This window comes from Camelina sativa, chromosome 5 (assembly GCF_030686135.1).
Source record: "Camelina sativa cultivar CO46 ecotype springtype chromosome 5, ASM3068613v1".
NCBI classification, from domain to species: Eukaryota; Viridiplantae; Streptophyta; class Magnoliopsida; order Brassicales; family Brassicaceae; genus Camelina; species Camelina sativa.
Genome location: NC_141884.1, coordinates 38,013,848 through 38,032,239, shown reverse-complemented (window position 1 = coordinate 38,032,239; position 18,392 = coordinate 38,013,848). Strand labels below are relative to the sequence as shown.

The 18,392-nt window shown below is 41.2% G+C and overlaps 5 protein-coding genes and 1 pseudogene across 21 annotated transcripts; all 6 read left to right on the top strand.

Annotated features, from left to right (window-relative positions):
• The first annotated feature begins 232 nt into the window (after nucleotides 1-232).
• On the top strand, nucleotides 233-2,539 carry LOC104788125 (F-box/LRR-repeat protein At3g58930). Of its 2 annotated transcripts, none has more exons than XM_010513818.3 (4): nucleotides 233-497; nucleotides 692-1,672; nucleotides 1,762-1,902; nucleotides 1,995-2,539. In XM_010513818.3, exons 2-4 carry the CDS (start codon nucleotides 698-700, stop codon nucleotides 2,346-2,348), a joined length of 1,470 nt encoding a protein of 489 aa, XP_010512120.1. In that variant the 5' UTR covers nucleotides 233-497; nucleotides 692-697; the 3' UTR covers nucleotides 2,349-2,539. The 2 variants fall into 2 exon arrangements, with proteins under 2 accessions (XP_010512120.1, XP_010512121.1); XM_010513819.3 differs by having other exon boundaries at nucleotides 246-497; nucleotides 695-1,672.
• Nucleotides 2,540-4,940: 2,401 nt separating this feature from the next.
• LOC104788124 (F-box/LRR-repeat protein At3g58930) lies at nucleotides 4,941-7,256 on the top strand. Of its 11 annotated transcripts, none has more exons than XM_087451243.1 (6): nucleotides 4,987-5,137; nucleotides 5,223-5,321; nucleotides 5,471-6,399; nucleotides 6,489-6,629; nucleotides 6,720-6,832; nucleotides 6,922-7,256. In XM_087451243.1, the coding sequence occupies exons 3-6, from the start codon at nucleotides 5,476-5,478 to the stop codon at nucleotides 6,950-6,952; spliced, it is 1,209 nt and encodes a 402-aa protein (XP_087307369.1). In that variant the 5' UTR covers nucleotides 4,987-5,137; nucleotides 5,223-5,321; nucleotides 5,471-5,475; the 3' UTR covers nucleotides 6,953-7,256. The 11 variants fall into 11 exon arrangements, with proteins under 11 accessions (XP_010512118.1, XP_010512114.1, XP_087307369.1 ...); XM_087451242.1 differs by having other exon boundaries at nucleotides 5,009-5,137; nucleotides 6,720-6,786; XM_010513813.3 differs by having other exon boundaries at nucleotides 6,720-7,256.
• Nucleotides 7,257-7,532: 276 nt separating this feature from the next.
• On the top strand, nucleotides 7,533-9,542 carry LOC104788121 (magnesium transporter MRS2-4). The gene is made up of 3 exons (XM_010513811.3): nucleotides 7,533-8,144; nucleotides 8,235-8,659; nucleotides 8,751-9,542. The coding sequence occupies exons 1-3, from the start codon at nucleotides 7,817-7,819 to the stop codon at nucleotides 9,315-9,317; spliced, it is 1,320 nt and encodes a 439-aa protein (XP_010512113.1). The 5' UTR covers nucleotides 7,533-7,816; the 3' UTR covers nucleotides 9,318-9,542.
• A 322-nt stretch (nucleotides 9,543-9,864) lies between these two features.
• Nucleotides 9,865-11,917, top strand: LOC104788123 (putative F-box protein At3g58960; annotated as a pseudogene). Its single transcript, XR_015557886.1, has 4 exons — nucleotides 9,865-9,994; nucleotides 10,088-11,071; nucleotides 11,236-11,376; nucleotides 11,452-11,917. The product of XR_015557886.1 is annotated as a putative F-box protein At3g58960 (transcript).
• A 279-nt stretch (nucleotides 11,918-12,196) lies between these two features.
• LOC104788120 (F-box/RNI-like superfamily protein) lies at nucleotides 12,197-15,195 on the top strand. 2 transcript variants are annotated; one of them, XM_010513809.3, is made up of 5 exons: nucleotides 12,197-12,538; nucleotides 12,771-13,751; nucleotides 13,844-13,984; nucleotides 14,086-14,442; nucleotides 14,528-15,195. In XM_010513809.3, exons 2-5 carry the CDS (start codon nucleotides 12,777-12,779, stop codon nucleotides 14,951-14,953), a joined length of 1,899 nt encoding a protein of 632 aa, XP_010512111.1. In that variant the 5' UTR covers nucleotides 12,197-12,538; nucleotides 12,771-12,776; the 3' UTR covers nucleotides 14,954-15,195. The 2 variants fall into 2 exon arrangements, with proteins under 2 accessions (XP_010512111.1, XP_010512112.1); XM_010513810.3 differs by having other exon boundaries at nucleotides 12,272-12,538; nucleotides 12,774-13,751.
• Nucleotides 15,196-15,564: 369 nt separating this feature from the next.
• Nucleotides 15,565-17,895, top strand: LOC104788119 (F-box/LRR-repeat protein At3g58930). Of its 4 annotated transcripts, none has more exons than XM_087451250.1 (4): nucleotides 15,565-15,772; nucleotides 16,091-16,990; nucleotides 17,075-17,215; nucleotides 17,301-17,895. In XM_087451250.1, the coding sequence occupies exons 2-4, from the start codon at nucleotides 16,430-16,432 to the stop codon at nucleotides 17,655-17,657; spliced, it is 1,059 nt and encodes a 352-aa protein (XP_087307376.1). In that variant the 5' UTR covers nucleotides 15,565-15,772; nucleotides 16,091-16,429; the 3' UTR covers nucleotides 17,658-17,895. The 4 variants fall into 4 exon arrangements, with proteins under 4 accessions (XP_087307376.1, XP_010512109.1, XP_010512110.1 ...); XM_010513807.3 differs by having other exon boundaries at nucleotides 16,019-16,990; XM_010513808.3 differs by having other exon boundaries at nucleotides 15,569-15,772; nucleotides 16,022-16,990.
• Nucleotides 17,896-18,392: the final 497 nt, after the last annotated feature.

Below are 18,392 nucleotides of genomic sequence, written 5' to 3'. Positions count from 1 at the left end.
TTGTGTTAAAGGATTATAGCTCACATCCCGAACGTCCACTGTTGGTTTAAGACGTACAAAAACGTCGCCGGAGAAAACTACAAGACAAGAGATTGCTGCTGACAGTAATCTATTGGGCTTCTTTAGTTGGGCCTATATTGGCTTCTTTAGTTTGGGCCTATTTTCTTTCACCAAACTTTCGTAGCCCAGTGGCGAATTTAAACCAGCGGTATCTTCTAAACCGGGCAAAAATAGAACCAACCAACATTCACGCTAGAGATTTTGAGTCCGCCTTCTTCAATCCTCACTTTTGTTTGCTCTTCTTTTCTTGTCTCTTGAAATTGGATGTTTCTGCTTCTCCGATATGTTAGTTTTGCAAGACTTTGGACTTTTCCTTCATATATTGCCTAGAATAGCCATTGAAACCAGCGATTAAGCCCAACTCTCACTCTCTCTTCTCTCTCTGGACGCATTCACAGCAAACCCTAGATTTTGGGATTAAGCGGGTTTCTAACGAGGTACATGCTCCAACTTGATTGTATTTTTCTATTAGGGTGTATCTTAGTTTATTGCAATCTCTGTTCCCATATTTCGCCTCCTCCTGATTTGGGGGAGAAGTTGTAAAATGTCATGTTACATTTTTTAGATTCTCGATTCCTGCACAGTGGAAACGGATTTGTAATACACTGTACTCTTATATTCTCGTGCACAGAAGAAGATGGATCGTGTCAGCAATCTACCAGACGAGATTCGTTGTCATATCTTGTCATTCCTTCCCACCAAGCAGGCTGCTTTAACTTCGGCTCTCTCCAAGAGCTGGCGCAATCTTTGGAAACTTGTCCCTAATCTTGACATTGATGACTCTGAGTTTCTTCATCCGGAAGTTGGTAAAGGTGAAAGGGATGAGATTCGTCAGAGCTTCGTTGATTTCGTGGATGGTGTGTTGACTTTGCAGGGTGACTCTCCCATTGATAAGTTCTCCCTCAAGTGTATAACTCGTGTTCATCCAAGTTGTGTGAACCGTTGGATACGTAATGTGCTGCAGCGTGGTGTTTCCGATCTTACTCTTTTCACTGATTTTTCCTCCGATGATTCCGAAGAAGAAGGTTATAATCTGCCAGAGGATATGTTCAGCAGTAGAAAACTAGTCCAGCTGAAAATAAGAAGTGAGAATTGTGTTGATTGGCTTTGGCGTAGAGGTGTAGGCTCTGCCTCTCTCTTGCCCATGCTTAAAACTCTCGACATTGACTCAGATTTGATTTTTTGTGGTAAGGTTGAGTTGCTTCTACGTTCTTTCCCTGTCCTTGAAGAATTACGATTGGCTAATACGGAGTGGACAGACTTGGATGAAAGCATCTCAAGTGCAATCCTCAGGAAACTAAGCTTAAGTATCAATTTATCCGAAGATGAAGAATTTGGAAATCCAAAGAGCATTTCTTTTGATACTCCAAGTCTGCTTTACTTAAACTACGCTGATTTAGTTGCTGAGGATTATCCTTTAGTTAATATGGGGAAATTATTTGAGGCTCGAATCAATCTTATGCTAGCTACTGAAGATCAAGTCAAGCGAGTAAGAGCGCCAAATCATGATTTGTTAGAGGGTGATATCGTTCTCAAATTTGGCAATGCGGTGAAGCTCATGAACGGCATAAAAAATGTTCAGAAACTTTCCCTAACTGCTGATACTCTCGAGGTCAGTTTTTGCTATTTTGTTCTCTCTGGTCTAGTTTGTGTGAAACATTAATTGCAGTATGTCTAGTTGGTTGTTCCTCTTGTATTCAGGTGCTTTCTCTATGCTGTGAATCGATGCCGGTGTTCAAAAACCTCAAAATGTTAGGTATCGAGAGTGAGGAGGGTCGAGGATGGCAAGCGATGCCAGTTCTTCTTAGGAACTGTCCACATTTGGAAACTCTTATCATTGAGGTAGACTTATACTTGGAGGAAAACAACATGTGTTCAAGATACACTGTCTGTGCTTGCATTACAGTAACCTTATGCTTCCTTTCTGCTCTCAGGGTCTCTTGCACTATGAGACAGATAAGTGCGGGGATGCTTGTGACTGCATTTCTCGGGAGGACAAAGGTCATTCACTCACATCGTGTCCAGTCAAGATGATAGAGATTCAAGGGTTTCGAGGAACAGTGAAAGAGATGACAATGATAAAACATTTCCTGGTCTATTTTCCGTGTTTGAAGGAGATGAAGATCTATGTTGCAGAGAATGGTCCTACAGACCTCAGATTCCCTCAAGTGTCTGACCTTATCGAGCAGTTAATGGAAGAATACAACAAGTCATCAAGTTGCAATGTCGAACTCCTTGTGAGTGATATCTTGTCTGAGAAGTGGACTGCAGAAGGAAGAATTCTCTGAAAAACAAAACTTGCTCATTGTTATTACCAAGTCCCTTTGGAATTTGACGTTGGTTCTTTTTTTAGTTGGCTTTTAAACCAAACTAATGCCGAAACCTTAGTTTATTTTTCTCTTATGCTTAAGCTTGACTGAATTATCGACCCGTTTTGTTTGCTTCCAGTCTCTTATTTTTATGCGAATGTTTCGTACCATCTACTATGGTTAAAGCTTAATACAGGTTAACTTAGTAAGTGTAATTTGCAAAAGGTAACTTTTTCAGAAACTTCACATCGAAGCTTGATAGTTGATTCCATACCGGGTCTATGATTAAATGTGCTTCAAAATTTACCATTGTGTGGAAGCTCAACTACAAACTGTCAAACATTTCCAATATTCACTGAACATGTATAATGTGATTTAACATTAGTCTTAAGCATGTAAATATATTACATAGTAGATAATCCGATAGATTAACAAGGAGACGTTTGGAGAGGTCTTGGAGAAGGTGTTGTCTCGTTTGGCTGGATGGAAAGGGAGGTCACTAAGCTTTGCTGGACGGTTTACATTGACAAAGTCCGTGTTATCGGCTATTCCAGTGCACACTATGAGCACAATCAAGTTGCCACAGGATATACGGACAAGTTGGATAGAGTAGCAAGTGATTTTCTTTGGGGGAGTAATGCAGAGAAGCGAAAGCAACACTTGGTTGCATGGAGTAAAGTGTGTCGTCCCAAGAGGGAAGGGGGGCTCGGGATTAGAGCGTGTCGTGATATAAATAAAGCTCTACTGGCGAAGGTGGGTTGGAGAGTTTTACATGATCAAGCGAGCCTCTGGGCACGCGTAGTGAGGAGTAAGTATAAGGTGGGTGATATTCATGATACATCTTGGATATCAGTGAAGAGTCATTTCTCATCGACGTGGAGGACTGTATGTATGGGGTTGCGGGAAGTGGTTACTCGCGGAGTTAATTGGGTGGTTGGAGATGGGAAGAAGGTTTTATTCTAGACAGACAAATGGCTTGCGGGGGAGCCACTTATCGAATGGGTAGTGGGTGCTTTGCCTCCGGGGTTTGATAAACTCACAGCTAGAGAGTTATGGACAGATGGTGTGGGATGGGATCTTTCTCGTATATCACCGTATGTGTCGCAGGATAAGTGTTTAGAGCTAGCGGCTGTAGTATTGGACAGTTTCACTTGGGCTTCTGATAGGTTGTCGTGGGGAGGAAACTCGGAGGGTAAGTTTACAGTTGCATCTCCGTACAGTCTCCTAATACGTGAGGAGAGACCTGCACAGAATATGGAGCGTATAAAAGGATATGGCGGGTGATAGCTCCTGAGCAGGTTATAATCTTCCTCTGGTTGGTAATGCATCAAGTGATTATGACGAATTCTGAGAGGAAGAGACGCCACTTGTGTGAATCAGATATTTGTACGGTTTGTCAAGGAGGTATCGAGACTATCCTCCATGTTCTCAGGGATTGTCCTGCCATGTCTGGCCTGTGGGCTCGCCTACCGCCTAGTAAAAGGCTGGTATTTTTCTCTCAGTCTCTGCTGGGATGGGTGTATGAGAATCTAGGAAGAAAGACTGTCACAAGGGAGGGAGATTGGTCTACAGTGTTTGCCATGGCTATCTGGTGGAGCTGGAAATGGCGGTGCAGTGATGTGTTTGGCGAAAGAAGGGCCTGTCGAGACAGGGTCCGTTTTATTAAAGACTTGGCAACAGAGGTAACACTAGCGAACTCGTTGTCTTGTAAACAGAATGTTCGAGTGGTCCGAGTGGATAAACAGATTGGTTGGGTGGCTCTGGAGCAGGGGTGGTACAAAATAAATACTGATGGAGCGTCCAAAGGGAATCTGGATCCTGCAACTGCAGGTGGTGTGCTGCGGGACTCGGTAGGGGCTTGGTGTAGCGGGTTTGTGGTGAATATTGGTCGATGCTCGGCACCTTTGGCGGAGTTGTGGGGTGTCTATTATGGGCTATATGTAGCGTGGGAGAAGAGAGTCACACGTTTAGAGTTAGAAGTGGACTCTGAGATGGTGGTGGGTTTTCTTACGACAGGGATCAGTGACTCTCATCCTTTGTCTTTCCTGGTGCGTTTGTGCCATGATTTTCTTGTTAGGGACTGGATTGTCTGTATTAAACATGTGTATCGTGAAGCTAATCGTCTAGCCGATGGTTTAGCAGGATACGCGTTCTCTTTACTGCTTGGTTTTCATGCTTTTGATTTGGTTCATAATGTTGTTGCTACTTTGTTGAGGGATACGTGGCCGAGACACATCCGGTTGTAAATTTATTTTACTTTACAGTCAATAAATCGCAGGGGTAAAACCCTGGTTATTCACCAAAAAAAAAGTAGATAATCCGATAAATGGGTCCAAAGTCCAAACCAAACTAAACCAAACCGATTCAGCCAGGAAATTAAAACCAAAACCAAACCGATTCAGAAACAGAAACGACACCGTTTCAAAGCATCGATATCTCTAACTTGAGAAATCTCTGCAAGTCAAACCAAAACTGTAATAAATCAGTTTACTAATAGGCTTTTCTACTCGGGCCTGAACTTTGGTAACCCAGAGGCCAGAGTTAAAGCAGTCCTGGTTGGTTGACCAAATTAAACCGGTGAAATTGTAAAGAACCGGATAAAATAGAAACAACATTTAACATTCATTTACTAGAGTCACCTCCGATGGTTTAATCCGTTGATTTGCATTCTTTCTTCTCCGATGATTTACTGCATTTCTTCGCGGTGCTTGTTTTGTCTATCATCTCACTAGTCATTTGAAACCCATTGATATGGGATTTTCGCCAAGGTAGGAATCTCAAAGGTTTCTTTCTGTCTCCACTTTGAAAGTATGTTTTTTTCATTATGGAACCCTTTTTGTCTGTTTACCCTAGAATTCAAGTGATACTGCTGTGAAAATTTGCTTTTTGCTTGTTCCTCCTATCCCTAAGTGCTGAAAGTGTTGGTCTTTGAATCTGCGGCTGAACCACAAAGTAAGTTAACCTCTAATTCTGCTACTACTGACTGATCCGATGATATATGTAATTTTTCTTTTGTTCAGAATATCAAAATCAATTTGCTTTGGATGGTTTCTTACTGGTAATGGTTGCTCAAAAAGCGATTTACTTTTCTGTACTTGTAGAGAAGATGGATCGTGTCAGCAATCTACCAGACGAGATTCGTTGTCATATCTTGTCCTTCCTTCCCACCAAGCAGGCTGCTTTGACTTCGGCTCTCTCCAAGAACTGGCGCAATCTTTGGAAACTTGTTCCTAATCTCGACATTGATGACTCTGAATTTCTTCATCCGGAAGAGGGTAAAGGTGAAAGGGATGAGATTCGTCAGAGTTTCGTTGATTTCGTGGACGGTGTACTGGCTTTGCAGGGTGACTCTCCCATTGATAAATTCTCCCTCAAGTGTATAACTGGTGTTCATCCAAGTTGTGTGAATCGTTGGATACGTAATGTGCTGCAGCGTGGTGTTTCGGACCTTGAACTTTTCACTGATTTTTCTTACGACGATATCGAAGAAGACGATTATAATCTGCCCGAGGAGATGTTCGTCAGTAAGACACTAGTTGAGCTGAAAATAAGAAATGAATGTTGTGGACGTCGTAGAGGTGTTGACGCTGTCTTGCCCATGCTTAAAACACTTGACATTGACGCAGAAATGATTTTTTGTGGTGAGATGGAGAGCTTTCTTCCTCGTTTCCCTGTGCTTGAGGATTTACGAATGGCTAATATGGAGTGGATGGATTCAGATGTAACTGTGTCAAGTGCAACCCTCAGGAAACTAAGTATCCACGGCACTGGTTGTGAAGGATTCGTAAATCCAAAGAGCGTTTCTTTTGATACTCCAAGTCTGCTTTACTTTAACTACACTGATTTAGTTGCGGAGGATTATCCATTGGTTAATATGGAAAATTTATTTGTTGCCCGAATCAATCTTATATTAGTGACTGAAGATCAGATCAAGCGAGTAAGAACGCCTAACCAATTTGGCAATGTGGTGAAGCTCTTGAATGGCATCAAAAATATCCAGAAACTTTCCTTAACTGCTGATACTCTCGAGGTCAGTTTTTGCTATTTTGTTATGTCTGGTCTAGTTGTGTGAAAGAAGAATTGCAAAGTATCTAATTTGGTTGTTCCTCTTGTATTCAGGTGCTTTCTCTATGCTGTGAATCGATGCCGGTGTTCAAAAACCTTAAAATGTTAGGTATCGAGAGTGAAGAGGGTCGAGGATGGCAAGCGATGCCAGTTCTTCTTAGGAACTGTCCACATTTGGAAACTCTAATCATTGAGGTAGACTTATAAACCATGAAACTCTTGGAGTAAAAAGATACAATCTGTACTTGCATTACAATAACCTTGTGCTTCCTTTTATGTTTTCAGGGTCTCTTGCACTATGAGACAGATAAGTGCGGCGATGCTTGTGACTGCATTTCTCGGGAGGACAAAGGTCATTCACTCACATCTTGTCCAGTAAAGATGTTAGAGATTCAAAGGTTTCAAGGAACAATGAAAGAGATGACAATGATAAAACATTTCTTGGTCTATTTTCCGTGTTTGAAGGACATGAAAATCTGTGTTGCAGAGAATGGTCCTACAGAGCTCAGTTTCCCTGAAGTGTCTAAACGTATCCAGCAGATGATGGAAGAATACAACGAGTCATCGAGTTGCAATGTCGAACTCCTTGGGAGTGATAACTTGTCTGAGAAGTGGACTGCAGAAGGAAGAATTCTCTGAAAAAACAAACCCCTTTGGAATTTGACTTCGGTTCTTTGTTTCTGTTTTAGTTGGCTTTCAAATCAAAGTACCAAACTAATGCCAAAACCTTAATTTATTATCCTCTTATGCTTAAGCTTAGCTGAATTACTCGACGTTTTGTTTGCTTCCAGTCTCTTCTTTTTATGCCAATGTTTCGTACCATCTAATATGGTTAAAGCTTAATATAGGTTAACTTAGTAAGTGTAAATTGCAAAAGCCAAAAGGTAACTTTTTCAGAAACATCACATCGAAGCTTGATTCCATACCGGCTCTATGAATAAATGTGCTTCAAAATTTACCGTTGTGTTGAACCTCGAGCACAAACTGCCAAACTTTTCCACTATTTCATTGAACATGTAGTATCGTAATCTGATTAATGGGTCCAAACCAAACCGGTTCAGGCCAGGAAATTAAAATCAAAACCAAACCGAATTAGAAACAAAACGTCACCGTTTCAAAGCATCGATATCTGACTTGAGCAATCAATCTCGCCGTAAAAAAGGCAAGTTACTACACGACAAAAAAAAAAAAAAAGGCAAGTTACTACAATACGACGAACCCTCTTTCCTCTCACTGGCGTTTATGGCATGGCCGAGGAAGGATCCATCGGAATAGGAGAAACCGAAGAAGAAGAAGAGGCGGAGATCGGCGATTTCTCCTGCAGCCACCACCAGATCTCTGACCTTCGACGAAGAAGCTGATTGGAACAATTATCGTTTTCGATGGGGAAAGGCCCCTTATCGTTTCGCCGTCTTTCGAGCATCCGTCGCCGGAAGAAAGGTTCTGCGGTTAAGGATGACGCTTCTCAGACATCGACGCCTTCATCTCCACCGCCTCCTCCTCCGATTAATGCAGGCGGACCTATTGTGGGAGGGACAGGGAAGGCGAAGAAGAAAGCCGGAGGAGCTAGGCTGTGGATGAGGTTTGATCGGACTGGTGCCATGGAAGTAGTGGAGTGCGACAAGAGTACAATCATCAAACGTGCTTCTGTTCCCGCTAGGGATTTGAGAATTCTTGGCCCTGTCTTCTCTCACTCTTCTAACATCCTCGGTATAATAAATTTTTTGATTTTTGGAATTAAATTAGACGTTTTTGGACTTTTGTGTTTCTGAGGTTCTAAGCTTTGTGTTGAATCTGCAGCTAGGGAGAAAGCTATTGTTGTGAATTTAGAGGTTATAAAGGCAATAGTTACTGCAGAAGAAGTGCTGCTGTTGGATCCTCTCCGTCCTGAAGTTCTTCCATTCGTTGAACGACTAAAGCAACAGTTTCCTCAGAGGAATGGGACTGAAAATGCTCTGCAAGCTTCTGCGAATGTGCAATCTCCTCCTCTTCCTCTTGATCCTGAAGCTGCAGAGGGTCTGCAGAGTGAGCTTCCTTTTGAATTTCAGGTACTGGAGATTGCACTCGAGGTTGTTTGCTCGTATGTTGATCGCAGTGTGGTAGTACTTGAGACAGAAGCTTGGCCTGTCCTTGATGAACTCACCAAGAATGTTAGCACCGAGAATCTTGAGTATGTTCGAAGTTTAAAAAGTAATCTCACTCGTTTGCTAGCCCGTGTACAGAAGGTAGAGAGGCTAACGAATTTACCCTTTTCTCCATGATGCTATGTTGTTTGTGTGATGGATGGAAACATAAAGTTTTTTGTATGTTATTCAGGTGAGAGATGAACTTGAACATTTGTTAGACGACAACGAAGACATGGCAGATTTATACTTAACAAGGAAGTGGATCCAAAACCAGCAAAACGAGGCAATACTTGCGGGGACAGCAACAAACAGCATTGTCCCTCCACTACATAACACATCAAATCTTCACCGGCTCACATCAAACAGAAGCGCCAGTATGGTGACGAGCAATACAGATGATGACGATGTGGAGGATCTGGAGATGTTGCTGGAGGCATACTTCATGCAACTGGAAGGAATGCGGAACAAGATTCTTACAGTGAGGGAGTACATTGACGACACAGAAGACTACGTGAACATACAACTGGATAATCAACGTAACGAACTGATCCAGCTGCAGCTGACACTGACCATAGCCTCGTTTGCAATAGCTGCAGAGACATTGTTGGCGAGCTTGTTCGGAATGAACATACATTGTCCATTGTATGACACACATGGCGTCTTTGGCTACTTTGTGTGGAGTGTAACTGCACTTTGCATTGTGCTTTTCATGGTCACCCTTGGTTACGCCAGGTGGAAGAAGCTGCTAGGCTCATAATCACATACACTCTCTTCTTACAAACCATGTGCACTGGTGTAAGAAAAAAACTCACTGCCTACATGGTTTGGTTAATACATATGATAAAGTTGTTTCACTCATATCTTTTCCCGTGAAGACATTAGAGATTCATGTGTTCCTTAAGTCTCTAAAATGTTTGAACTAATTCTGTAGATATGTCTTTAATATGTTCGAACTCGAGGACAGGTTTGCTTTCTTCTCTAAGTTCTCTCTCTTTCTCTCTCTAGCTGTTACTAAAGTTGGGTCGGGATCAGTTGCGGCTTACTTTCGTGAAGTCAAGCTGTAACATTTAAGAACCAGAAAAAATAGAACTAACATCCACACTATACTAGAGTCCGCCTCTCGACTGGTCTGTAGCATTGGCCAGATGATATGCTCTCTATTCATCTTCTCCTTTGGTATTGAGTTTCAATTGTGGGATGATTTGTTTTGGTTAATTGGTTCGGTTTCTTTGGTTCTTAAAGCTGGGCCGACCAAAACTAACCATAAAGTAAACCGGATAACTTCTTTTGTCCAAAACCCTATACAGTATTTTAGTTTTTGTTTTTTCCCCAAGTTACCCTAATATATACAGTTGGTGGTTTCGGCTGCGTTTGTATGTAGTCTTCTCAAACTCAAAGTTTGGGACTTTCTTCTGATTTCTCGTCCGTAGTAAGGTATTTGTGAAAGTTTTCTAATCAATATCTCTTTGATTGGCTTCTTAGTTTCACATAAAATGTTTTGACGTTTCTCTGTTTATGGATTTGTAGTGGGTGATAGTACTCTTAGGTCGAACTCCTTTTGAATTAAATGAGCAAAGGGATGGATAGAATAAGCAGTCTACCAGATGAGATAATTTGCCACATCGTATCTTTCCTTTCGGCAAAGGAGGCTGTTTGCGCATCTGTTCTCTCAAAGAGATGGCAAAATCTCTACTCTACAACATCATACAAAATTTTGAGTTTGATAACACAGTTAAGAGTCAAGGGAGTTTTAAAGATTTCTTGTCTGAATTGCTGGCTTTGCCTGCCAGTTCCCGTATAAGGAACGTCTCTATAAAATTTCGTGGGCGTGATGGTCCAGATCTTTATGCTGATCTCAACCGTTTTCTCTGTAACGTGCTGATGAAGCGTGGTGTCTGGGGGCTTAAACTTGATATTTGGGTTACATTAGACGGAGGATATTCACTTCCTTGTGAGGTCTTCACTTGCAAGACGCTTGTTGAGCTTGAACTAGGGTCTATTTTGGAAATTCGTCATCTCCCTGAGAATGCTCTTCTTCCTGCGCTTAAGACTCTCACTGTTGATTCAGTTAGATTCTCTGATCATTCTGGTTGTGCGTTCCAAAAGCTTATCTCTGCTTGCCCTGTGCTTGTAGAGTTAAATGTTGTTAATGTTGAATGGGAGTAATGGGAATGGTCTCGCACAGTGTCCAGTCCGACCCTTGAAACACTTGCTATAAACCACAGATATTACTTTACTTCTATTGGTAATATTCATTGTGATTTGGAGAGCATTACTTTGACTACTCCGGGTCTTACCAACTTGAAGTACTTGGATTTTCCTCCGAGATCCTATCCCTTGGTTAATCTCAACTCCCTTGTTGAAGCTACGATTGGTCTTAAGTTGCCACTAGATCACGCCTGGATCGGACAAAATGCATATGATGGTGATATTATCAGCGATATAACCAATCTCATTAAGGGGTTAAGTAATGTTGAGATCTTGAACTTATACTGTACTGAAACTATGAGGGTAAGTGTGCTTTATTGTTTTCTTCTTTGCTGTTTCTCCTTGAATACAACATATAAAAGAGCCACGTACTGAGGCATGCATTATTGTTTCACTTCCAGGGAATCAAAATCTTGTTAGATATAGATTTGTTTCTTGAGGGTTTTAACTTTTAAGTATTGTTTCAGGCGTTTTACTTCTCCCGTGAAGCATTACCAGAATTTCAAAACCTGCATCGTTTATCTATTGCAACTGAGCGTAAAGTCTGTTGGCGAACTCTGCCACATCTGCTAAGCAAGTCTCCAAATCTAAAGACTCTCATCATTGAGGTATGGACCCCAAAACATTTCAGGTATTACTACACCCTAAAGTCTCCAATCTGTAATATCTCTTTCTTGGTACAGGGTCCCTTGCACTATAAATATTATTTGGGCGATGGTGATGAGTCTGATGAGGTGAACTATTATGATGATGATGATGAGGAGGAGTCGGAGTCTGAAGATGATGAATCCATTTGTGAGTGCTTGTCGGACTATTCTTTCCTAGAGTCATGTCATGTGAAGACCCTAGAGATAACCGAGTACAGCCGAACCAAAAGAGAGTTGGACCACATGAAACTTATCTTGAAGAAACTGTCATCTCTTGAGCTTGTCAAAATTTGTTCTAATGAAATAGACGACGAGGAACAGTCTCAACTCAGAACCTATCTGTTAAAGCTCCCTAGATCGTCTAAGTGCAAGATCCAGTTTGAGTTTATTCCTCCTGGTAGCTCCTTTTGAGCATGACTAATGTTTTTGTTTCTCTATTTGATGGATTGTGTTGCTAGGATTTTTCATCACTAATATGCTTTGAGTTGACAAAGGTTAATAACTTTGATTCTATACTTTGCTAAAATTGAAGGTTATGTTAAGAATGTATCCTCATGATGATGAGACTAGTACAGTTAAGATTGTAACATGTATCCTCATAAGTCATAATAAAGAAGATTGATGAACATTTTTTTTTGGGTGTTTTGAGGTCACAAAACACACACACACACATACAAAACGCTCCGTTTTGCGTAAGAGTAAACCAAACCGAGCAGGTAATAATAACTGTAAACCGGCCGTATCTTCGGTTTAAACCAAACAAATTCGGGCGAAGAAATTTAAACCAAAACCGAACCAATCCAGGAATTGGAAAGTTTCAGGCTTTCTTTCAGCTTCTTCTCCGAGGAGTTCTCTCACACCATACTTTCGCAACCCAAATTCATGCAGTTCCGGTTTGTCTACCCAATTAAACCGGAACCAAAATTTGATTTGTTAGCTTCTCCAATGCATCATCGTGTCTTGTCGAACTGAAAAGTCTGAGACTTTCCCCTACCCCAGTCGCTGGATAGTTACGTCTAGGGCCATAGAAAACAGTAAACACTCCAACAGCGTTTAGGCTCTCTCTTCTCACTGGAATGAAAAGCCCCAAAATTTGGATCTTCGATTAAGCGTTTGTATCGAGGTAAATTTGGATCATCTCCTCTGTTTCTACTGATTCTGTTCTCTTTTCGGGTGTTTTCGTTCAAATGATTTCTTTGCGCTGTGTATTGGGTTTATCTCTGTTCTCGTTTCTCCTCCTTCGGGGGAAAAGTTGTTAAATTTCATGTTTTTTTTTTTTTCCTATTGAAGATTCCCGATTGCTTAATGTTAAGCCTTTCTCTAGTTGTAATGGCACTTTTAATCTTCGTGTACAGAAGAAGATGGATCGTGTCAGCAATCTACCAGACGAGATTCGTTGTCATATTTTGTCATTCCTTCCCACAAAGCAGGCTGCTTTGACTTCGGCTCTCTCCAAGAGCTGGCGCAATCTTTGGAAACTTGTTCCTAATCTTAACATTGATGACTCTGAGTTTCTTCATCCGGAAGAGGGTAAAGGTGAAAGGGATGAAATTCGTCAGAGCTTCGTTGATTTCGTGGACGGTGTACTGGCTTTGCAGGGTGACTCTCCCATTGATAAGTTCTCCCTCAAGTGTATAACTCGTGTTCATCCAGATTGTGTGAACCGTTGGATTTGTAATGTGCTGCAGCGTGGTGTTTCCGATCTTGAACTTTTCACTGATTTCACCGGCGAAGATCCCGAAGACGATGATTATATGCTACCTCAAGAGATGTTTGTCAGTAAGACACTGGTTAAGTTGATATTAAGAAGTGAACACTGTGTTAATTGGTCGTGTTGGGAGATGGACGCTTCCTTACCAATGCTTAAAAGTCTTTATATTTACTCGGGGTTGATTTTTTGTGGTGACATGGTGAGCTTTCTTCCTTTTTTCCCTGCACTTGAGGAATTACGAATGGCTAATATGGAGTGGAGAGAGTCAGATGAATGTGTGACCATGTCAAGTGCAAGCCTCAAGAAGCTAAGTATCCGCGCCACTGGTCTTGAAGAGTTTGAAAATCCAAAGAGCATTTCTTTTGATACTCCAAATCTGCTTTACTTGAACTACTCTGATTTAGTCGCCGAGGATTATCCTTTAGTTAATATGGGGAAGTTAGTTGAGGCTCGAATCAATCTTATTGTCAGAAATGAAGATCAGATCAAGCGGATAAGAGAGCCAAATAATGTTTTGGTAGAGGATATTGAGGGTGATGTTGTTCTCCAATTTGTCAATGTGGTGAAGCTCATGAAGGGCATGCAAAATATTCAGGAACTTCACTTAACTTCTGATACTCTCGAGGTCAGTTTTCTATTTTGTTCTCTCTGGTCTTAGTTGTATGAACGAAGAATTGCAAAGTATATAAGTTGGGTTTTACTACTTCTTGTTTACAGGTACTCACTCTATGTTGCGAATCGATGCCGGTGTTCAACAACCTCAAGATCTTAGGTCTTAAGAGTGAGGAGAGTCGCGGTTGGCAAGCAGTACCAGCTCTCCTGAGAAACTGTCCACATCTAGAATTCTTATTCATTGAGGTCAACTATAAACCATATGAAACTACTTGACCAAACATTTCTTTAAAGATGTTTGGTCAGACTCAATAATCCTTTTTTTTTGTCTTTCTTTATGCTTTCAGGGTCTCTTACACTATGTGACAGATAAATGCGGGGATGCTTGTGACTGCATTCCTCGGGAAGATAAAGGTCGTTCGCTCATAACTTGTTCGGTGAAGAAGTTGCAAGTTAAAGGGTTTAGAGGAACAAGTAGAGAGAAAGAGATGATAAGGCATTTCTTGGAGTATTTCCCGTGTTTGGATGAGATGGAGATAGATGCCGAAAAGATTGATTCTACAAACTTTGAAGTACCTAGAATTTTAAAAGTTGTTGCGTATAAGCTCCATGATGTGGTCTCGACAGAGATAGTAGGACATTGGAAGAGTTCGGTACAGTCTAGGAGTTGGTCCCAAACCGAGTTGGATGAGATGTATTTTGAGGTATATAGATTTGATTACCGTTTTCAATCACAAAGAAATCATTACAGGTTTGAATTTACTCTCTTTTCTATTTTTTCTCCTACAGTTGGCTCCGCGCAATAAAGAGCGTATCTACGATATGGTCTTCATAATGCATAGAGCTTCTTCCCCGGCGGTACCTCCTCCTCTGCCACAGGAAATGTCTCAGGACTACCTTCAAATGAAACGGGACCTAGAAGCTCAGTTCGATATGATAGTCGAGCAGAACCCGATGATAGCATCAGCGTTGAGGGCTCGACAAGCAACTGAAACAGATCAAGCAAAGGCGTCGAGTGGTCAGGAAATGACCAAGTTGAAGCGGGACTATGATGCTCTGTTCGATATAGTTGCCGAGCAGAACCCAATGCTAGCATCAGCATTAAGGGGTCTGCGTGCAACCAACTCAGAGCGAGCTGAGACATCCAGGGATCAGGAAAAGACCGAGCAAGACCAAGCTACGGCAGCAGATTTTTCTCCTCCAGACGGAGCATAAATGCCTTTCCAATTTGGTTCGGTTTGTGTTTATTTAGTTTGAAAATCCTGAAACGAAGCGGCTTTTGTAGTTTCTTCCTCCTCTAAACGTTGGATCTTCGTATCTTAACTTCTCTCTCGACTTTGCATCTGTACACTTCTTCTGAACTGGTGCGGAAGCTAACTTTTACCTTCTGTTTCTGCTGATTCCTTTTTGCGTTCGTAATTTTTGATCAATGATTTTGCTCTCTTCCTTTTAACAAATGTATTTGTATCGTTGTTATAAATTGTAAAATTGTGAAAACCAACCTAACTTGACATCTTGGTTAAGTGTTGTTATTTCAATTTGATTTGATTCGATTCGGTTTGCATATAACCACCATACCTAACCAAACCAATTCAGGCTAGAGATATAACCGTTTTATCACCCATCCACCACCACCAGTAGTAGTTCATACTTCATAGTTCATACGATGCTCTGTTATGATTCGCCAAACCAATTTGTCACTGGGCTTCTCTACTTGGGCCTCACTAGTTCTACCGTACCTTCCCACAGCCCAAATCCGATCAATCCCGGTTTGTTTAGCGAATTAAACCGGTGATTATATCTTATTATCTTTTAAGAAGTGAATCAAATAGAACAAACAACACCCACCCTTCAATTTTGTAAAACCCTCCATTTCGTTTGTCTGCTTGTTGTCTTCTTCCTCTGAAAGGTGGATGCTACTCCAATGCATTTGCCGAACATAAAGTCTGAAACTTTCCCCTCTGCCATAGTACCCAGTGACTTAGTATCCCCAAATCTCATTCACTGAGATCACCAAAGTTTGGATCAAGCGAGGTAAATGCTCAGTTTTACCCATCTCCTCTGTTTCTACTGATATCTGTTCTGTTTTGGATGTTTATTGAATTCAATTTTTTATCTATTTGCGTTATGATTTCGGAATTAGGTTTTTCCCTGATCCCCATTTCTCGAGAAACTTGTCAAATTTCATGTCTTTACCTTACTGTTAGACACCCCCTCTGGTTTGTACAGAAGATGTAATAATGTACTTTTAATATATCTGTCGTTTGATTCGTTTCATAGAAGATGGATCGTATCAGCAATCTACCAGACGAGATTCGTTGTCATATATTTTCCTTCCTTCCCACCAAGCAGGCTGCTGTGACTTCTGTTCTCTCCAAGAGCTGGCAAAATCTTTGGAAACTTGTACCTAATCTCGACATTGACGACTCTGAGTTTCTCTATCCGGAAGAGGGTAAAGGTGAAAGGGAAGCAATTCGTCAGAGCTTCGTTGATTTCGTGGATGGTGTGTTGGCTTTGCAGGATGACTCTCCCATTGATAAGTTCTCCCTCAAGTGTATAACTGGTGTTCATCCTGATTCTGTGAACCGTTGGATTTGTAATGTCCTGCAGCGTGGTGTTTCCGATCTTGATCTTTTCATTGATTTTTCCGACGAGGATAAAGAAGAGGATGAGTATCTGCTACCTGAAGAGATGTTCGTCAGTAAGACATTGGTTAAGCTGAAATTAAGAAGTGAAAACTGTGTTGATTGGTGGTTTTGGGAGATGGGTGCTTCCTTGCCAATGCTTAAAAGTCTTCATATTGACTCTGACTTGATCTTTTGTGGTGACATGGTGAGCTTTCTTTCTTATTTCCCTGTGCTTGAGGAAATACACATGGCTAATATGGAGTGGCGGGAAAATGATGAAATCATGTCAAGTGCAAGTCTCAGGAATCTAAGTATCCACGGCACCGGTTGTGATGAGTTTGAGAATCCAAAGACCATTTCTTTTGATACTCCGAATCTGCTTTCCTTCAACTACTCTGATTTGGTTGCCGAGGACTATCCAGTAGTTAATATGAAAAAGTTATCTGAGGCTCGACTCAATCTTATTTTAAAAGATGAAGATCAGGTCAAGCGGATTAGAGAGCCAAACAATGTTTTGTTAGAGGATGATGAGGCTGCTGTTGTTCTCCAATTTGTTAATGTGGTGAAGCTCATGAACGGCATTAAAAATATTCAGAAACTCTCCCTAAGTGCTGATACTCTCGAGGTTAGATTTTCATATGTTGTTTATTTCTGGTCTAGTTGTGAAAGAATAATTGCAAAGTATCTAGCTCGGTTTTACTGTTTTCAGGTACTTACTCTATGTTGTGGATCGATGCCGGTGTTCAACAACCTCAAGATCTTAGGTCTTAAGAGTGAGGAGGATCGCGGTTGGCAAGCAGTGCCAGCTCTTCTAAGAAACTGTCCACATCTAGAATTTCTAGTCATTGAGGTCAATTATAAACCACTTGACAACACATTTTGTTAAGGATGTTGGTCAGACTCAGTGATCATATTGTCTTTCTTTATGCTTTCAGGGTCTCTTACACTGTGTGACAGATAAATGCGGGGATGCTTGTGACTGCATTCCTAGGGAGGACAAAGGTCGTTCGCTCATATCTTCTCCAGTGAAGAAGTTTGAGATTCGAGGGTTCAGAGGAACAATGAGAGAGATAAATATGATTGGGCACTTCTTGAGGTCTTTCAAGTGTTTAGAGGAGATGGGGATATTTGCTGAAGAGAATGGTCCTACAAACTTTGAAAACCCTGGAGCGTTTGAATATGTTGACAAGATATTGAAGCTCTACAATGAGTTATCGAGCTGTGATGTTTACTTCCTGGTGTGGGGTTACATGCGCAAGAAATGGACTGCAAAGAGTATGCAAATGTGTTGATGGTTTTGCTAAAGCCATGTTCCCGAATCCTTTTGATTTATTTCTTGACTGCAAAGTATTCAAATTCATGTTTCGATAGCTGACTCAAAACAGAGTTTTTTTTTTAGATGATAGACTTCTTATTTCGCCGTTTCAGGGTTACCATCAACAGAGTATGCAATACACTAAGCATATGTAATCCTTTGTTTGATGTTCGATTAAACAGAATAATTAGATGCTCTGTTTTGTTTCTCTGCTATTTAAAACCCGTTATCATCTGTTATCACTGACAGCAGTTCTGAAACCTCGTAACTACTTCTGTTTTGACTTTGCGTACCACGTTGAAACAGTTTTTTGTTGCGAGACTTCGCCTCTGTAGTAAGGTAGGTGTCGAAGATTACAATCTTCTGTTATCACTGCATAGAAGATGGATCCAGTCAGCAGTTTACACGATGAGGTTCTATGTCATATATTGTCCTTCCTTCCCACAAAGGAGACTGATTTGACTTCGGTTCTCCCTAAGAGGTGGCGCTGTCTATCTATTTGCCTTTGTCCCTGAGCATTTTATTACCAATGCTTAAAACTCTCGTGTTCTAGACTCAGTTGATACTCTTTGTTCTCAATTTTAGAAGCTTCTTTCTTTCTGGTTGCCCTGAGCTAGATGGATAAGACCTTTTCAAGTCCGAGCCTCAAGACCCTTTACAAATCAACCCCATACATTGTAATGCATTTGTTGGACTAGTTTCCATAATTGAA

Bases quoted from the DNA above. Each gene is read 5' to 3' on its own strand.
- LOC104788124 (XM_010513816.3), top strand. From the start codon at position 5,476: ATGGATCGTGTCAGCAATCTACCAGACGAGATTCGTTGTCATATCTTG. The intron at 6,400-6,488 runs GTCAGTTTTTGC...TCTTGTATTCAG, and splicing joins TAACTGCTGATACTCTCGAG to GTGCTTTCTCTATGCTGTGA. The intron at 6,630-6,719 runs GTAGACTTATAA...TTATGTTTTCAG, and splicing joins TGGAAACTCTAATCATTGAG to GGTCTCTTGCACTATGAGAC.
- LOC104788119 (XM_010513807.3), top strand. From the start codon at position 16,022: ATGGATCGTATCAGCAATCTACCAGACGAGATTCGTTGTCATATATTT. The intron at 16,991-17,074 runs GTTAGATTTTCA...TACTGTTTTCAG, and splicing joins TAAGTGCTGATACTCTCGAG to GTACTTACTCTATGTTGTGG. The intron at 17,216-17,300 runs GTCAATTATAAA...TTATGCTTTCAG, and splicing joins TAGAATTTCTAGTCATTGAG to GGTCTCTTACACTGTGTGAC.
- LOC104788120 (XM_010513809.3), top strand. From the start codon at position 12,777: ATGGATCGTGTCAGCAATCTACCAGACGAGATTCGTTGTCATATTTTG. The intron at 13,752-13,843 runs GTCAGTTTTCTA...TCTTGTTTACAG, and splicing joins TAACTTCTGATACTCTCGAG to GTACTCACTCTATGTTGCGA. The intron at 14,443-14,527 runs GTATATAGATTT...TTTCTCCTACAG, and splicing joins TGGATGAGATGTATTTTGAG to TTGGCTCCGCGCAATAAAGA.
- LOC104788125 (XM_010513818.3), top strand. From the start codon at position 698: ATGGATCGTGTCAGCAATCTACCAGACGAGATTCGTTGTCATATCTTG. The intron at 1,673-1,761 runs GTCAGTTTTTGC...TCTTGTATTCAG, and splicing joins TAACTGCTGATACTCTCGAG to GTGCTTTCTCTATGCTGTGA. The intron at 1,903-1,994 runs GTAGACTTATAC...TTCTGCTCTCAG, and splicing joins TGGAAACTCTTATCATTGAG to GGTCTCTTGCACTATGAGAC.
- LOC104788121 (XM_010513811.3), top strand. From the start codon at position 7,817: ATGGGGAAAGGCCCCTTATCGTTTCGCCGTCTTTCGAGCATCCGTCGC. The intron at 8,145-8,234 runs GTATAATAAATT...TTGAATCTGCAG, and splicing joins TCACTCTTCTAACATCCTCG to CTAGGGAGAAAGCTATTGTT. The intron at 8,660-8,750 runs GTAGAGAGGCTA...TATGTTATTCAG, and splicing joins TGCTAGCCCGTGTACAGAAG to GTGAGAGATGAACTTGAACA.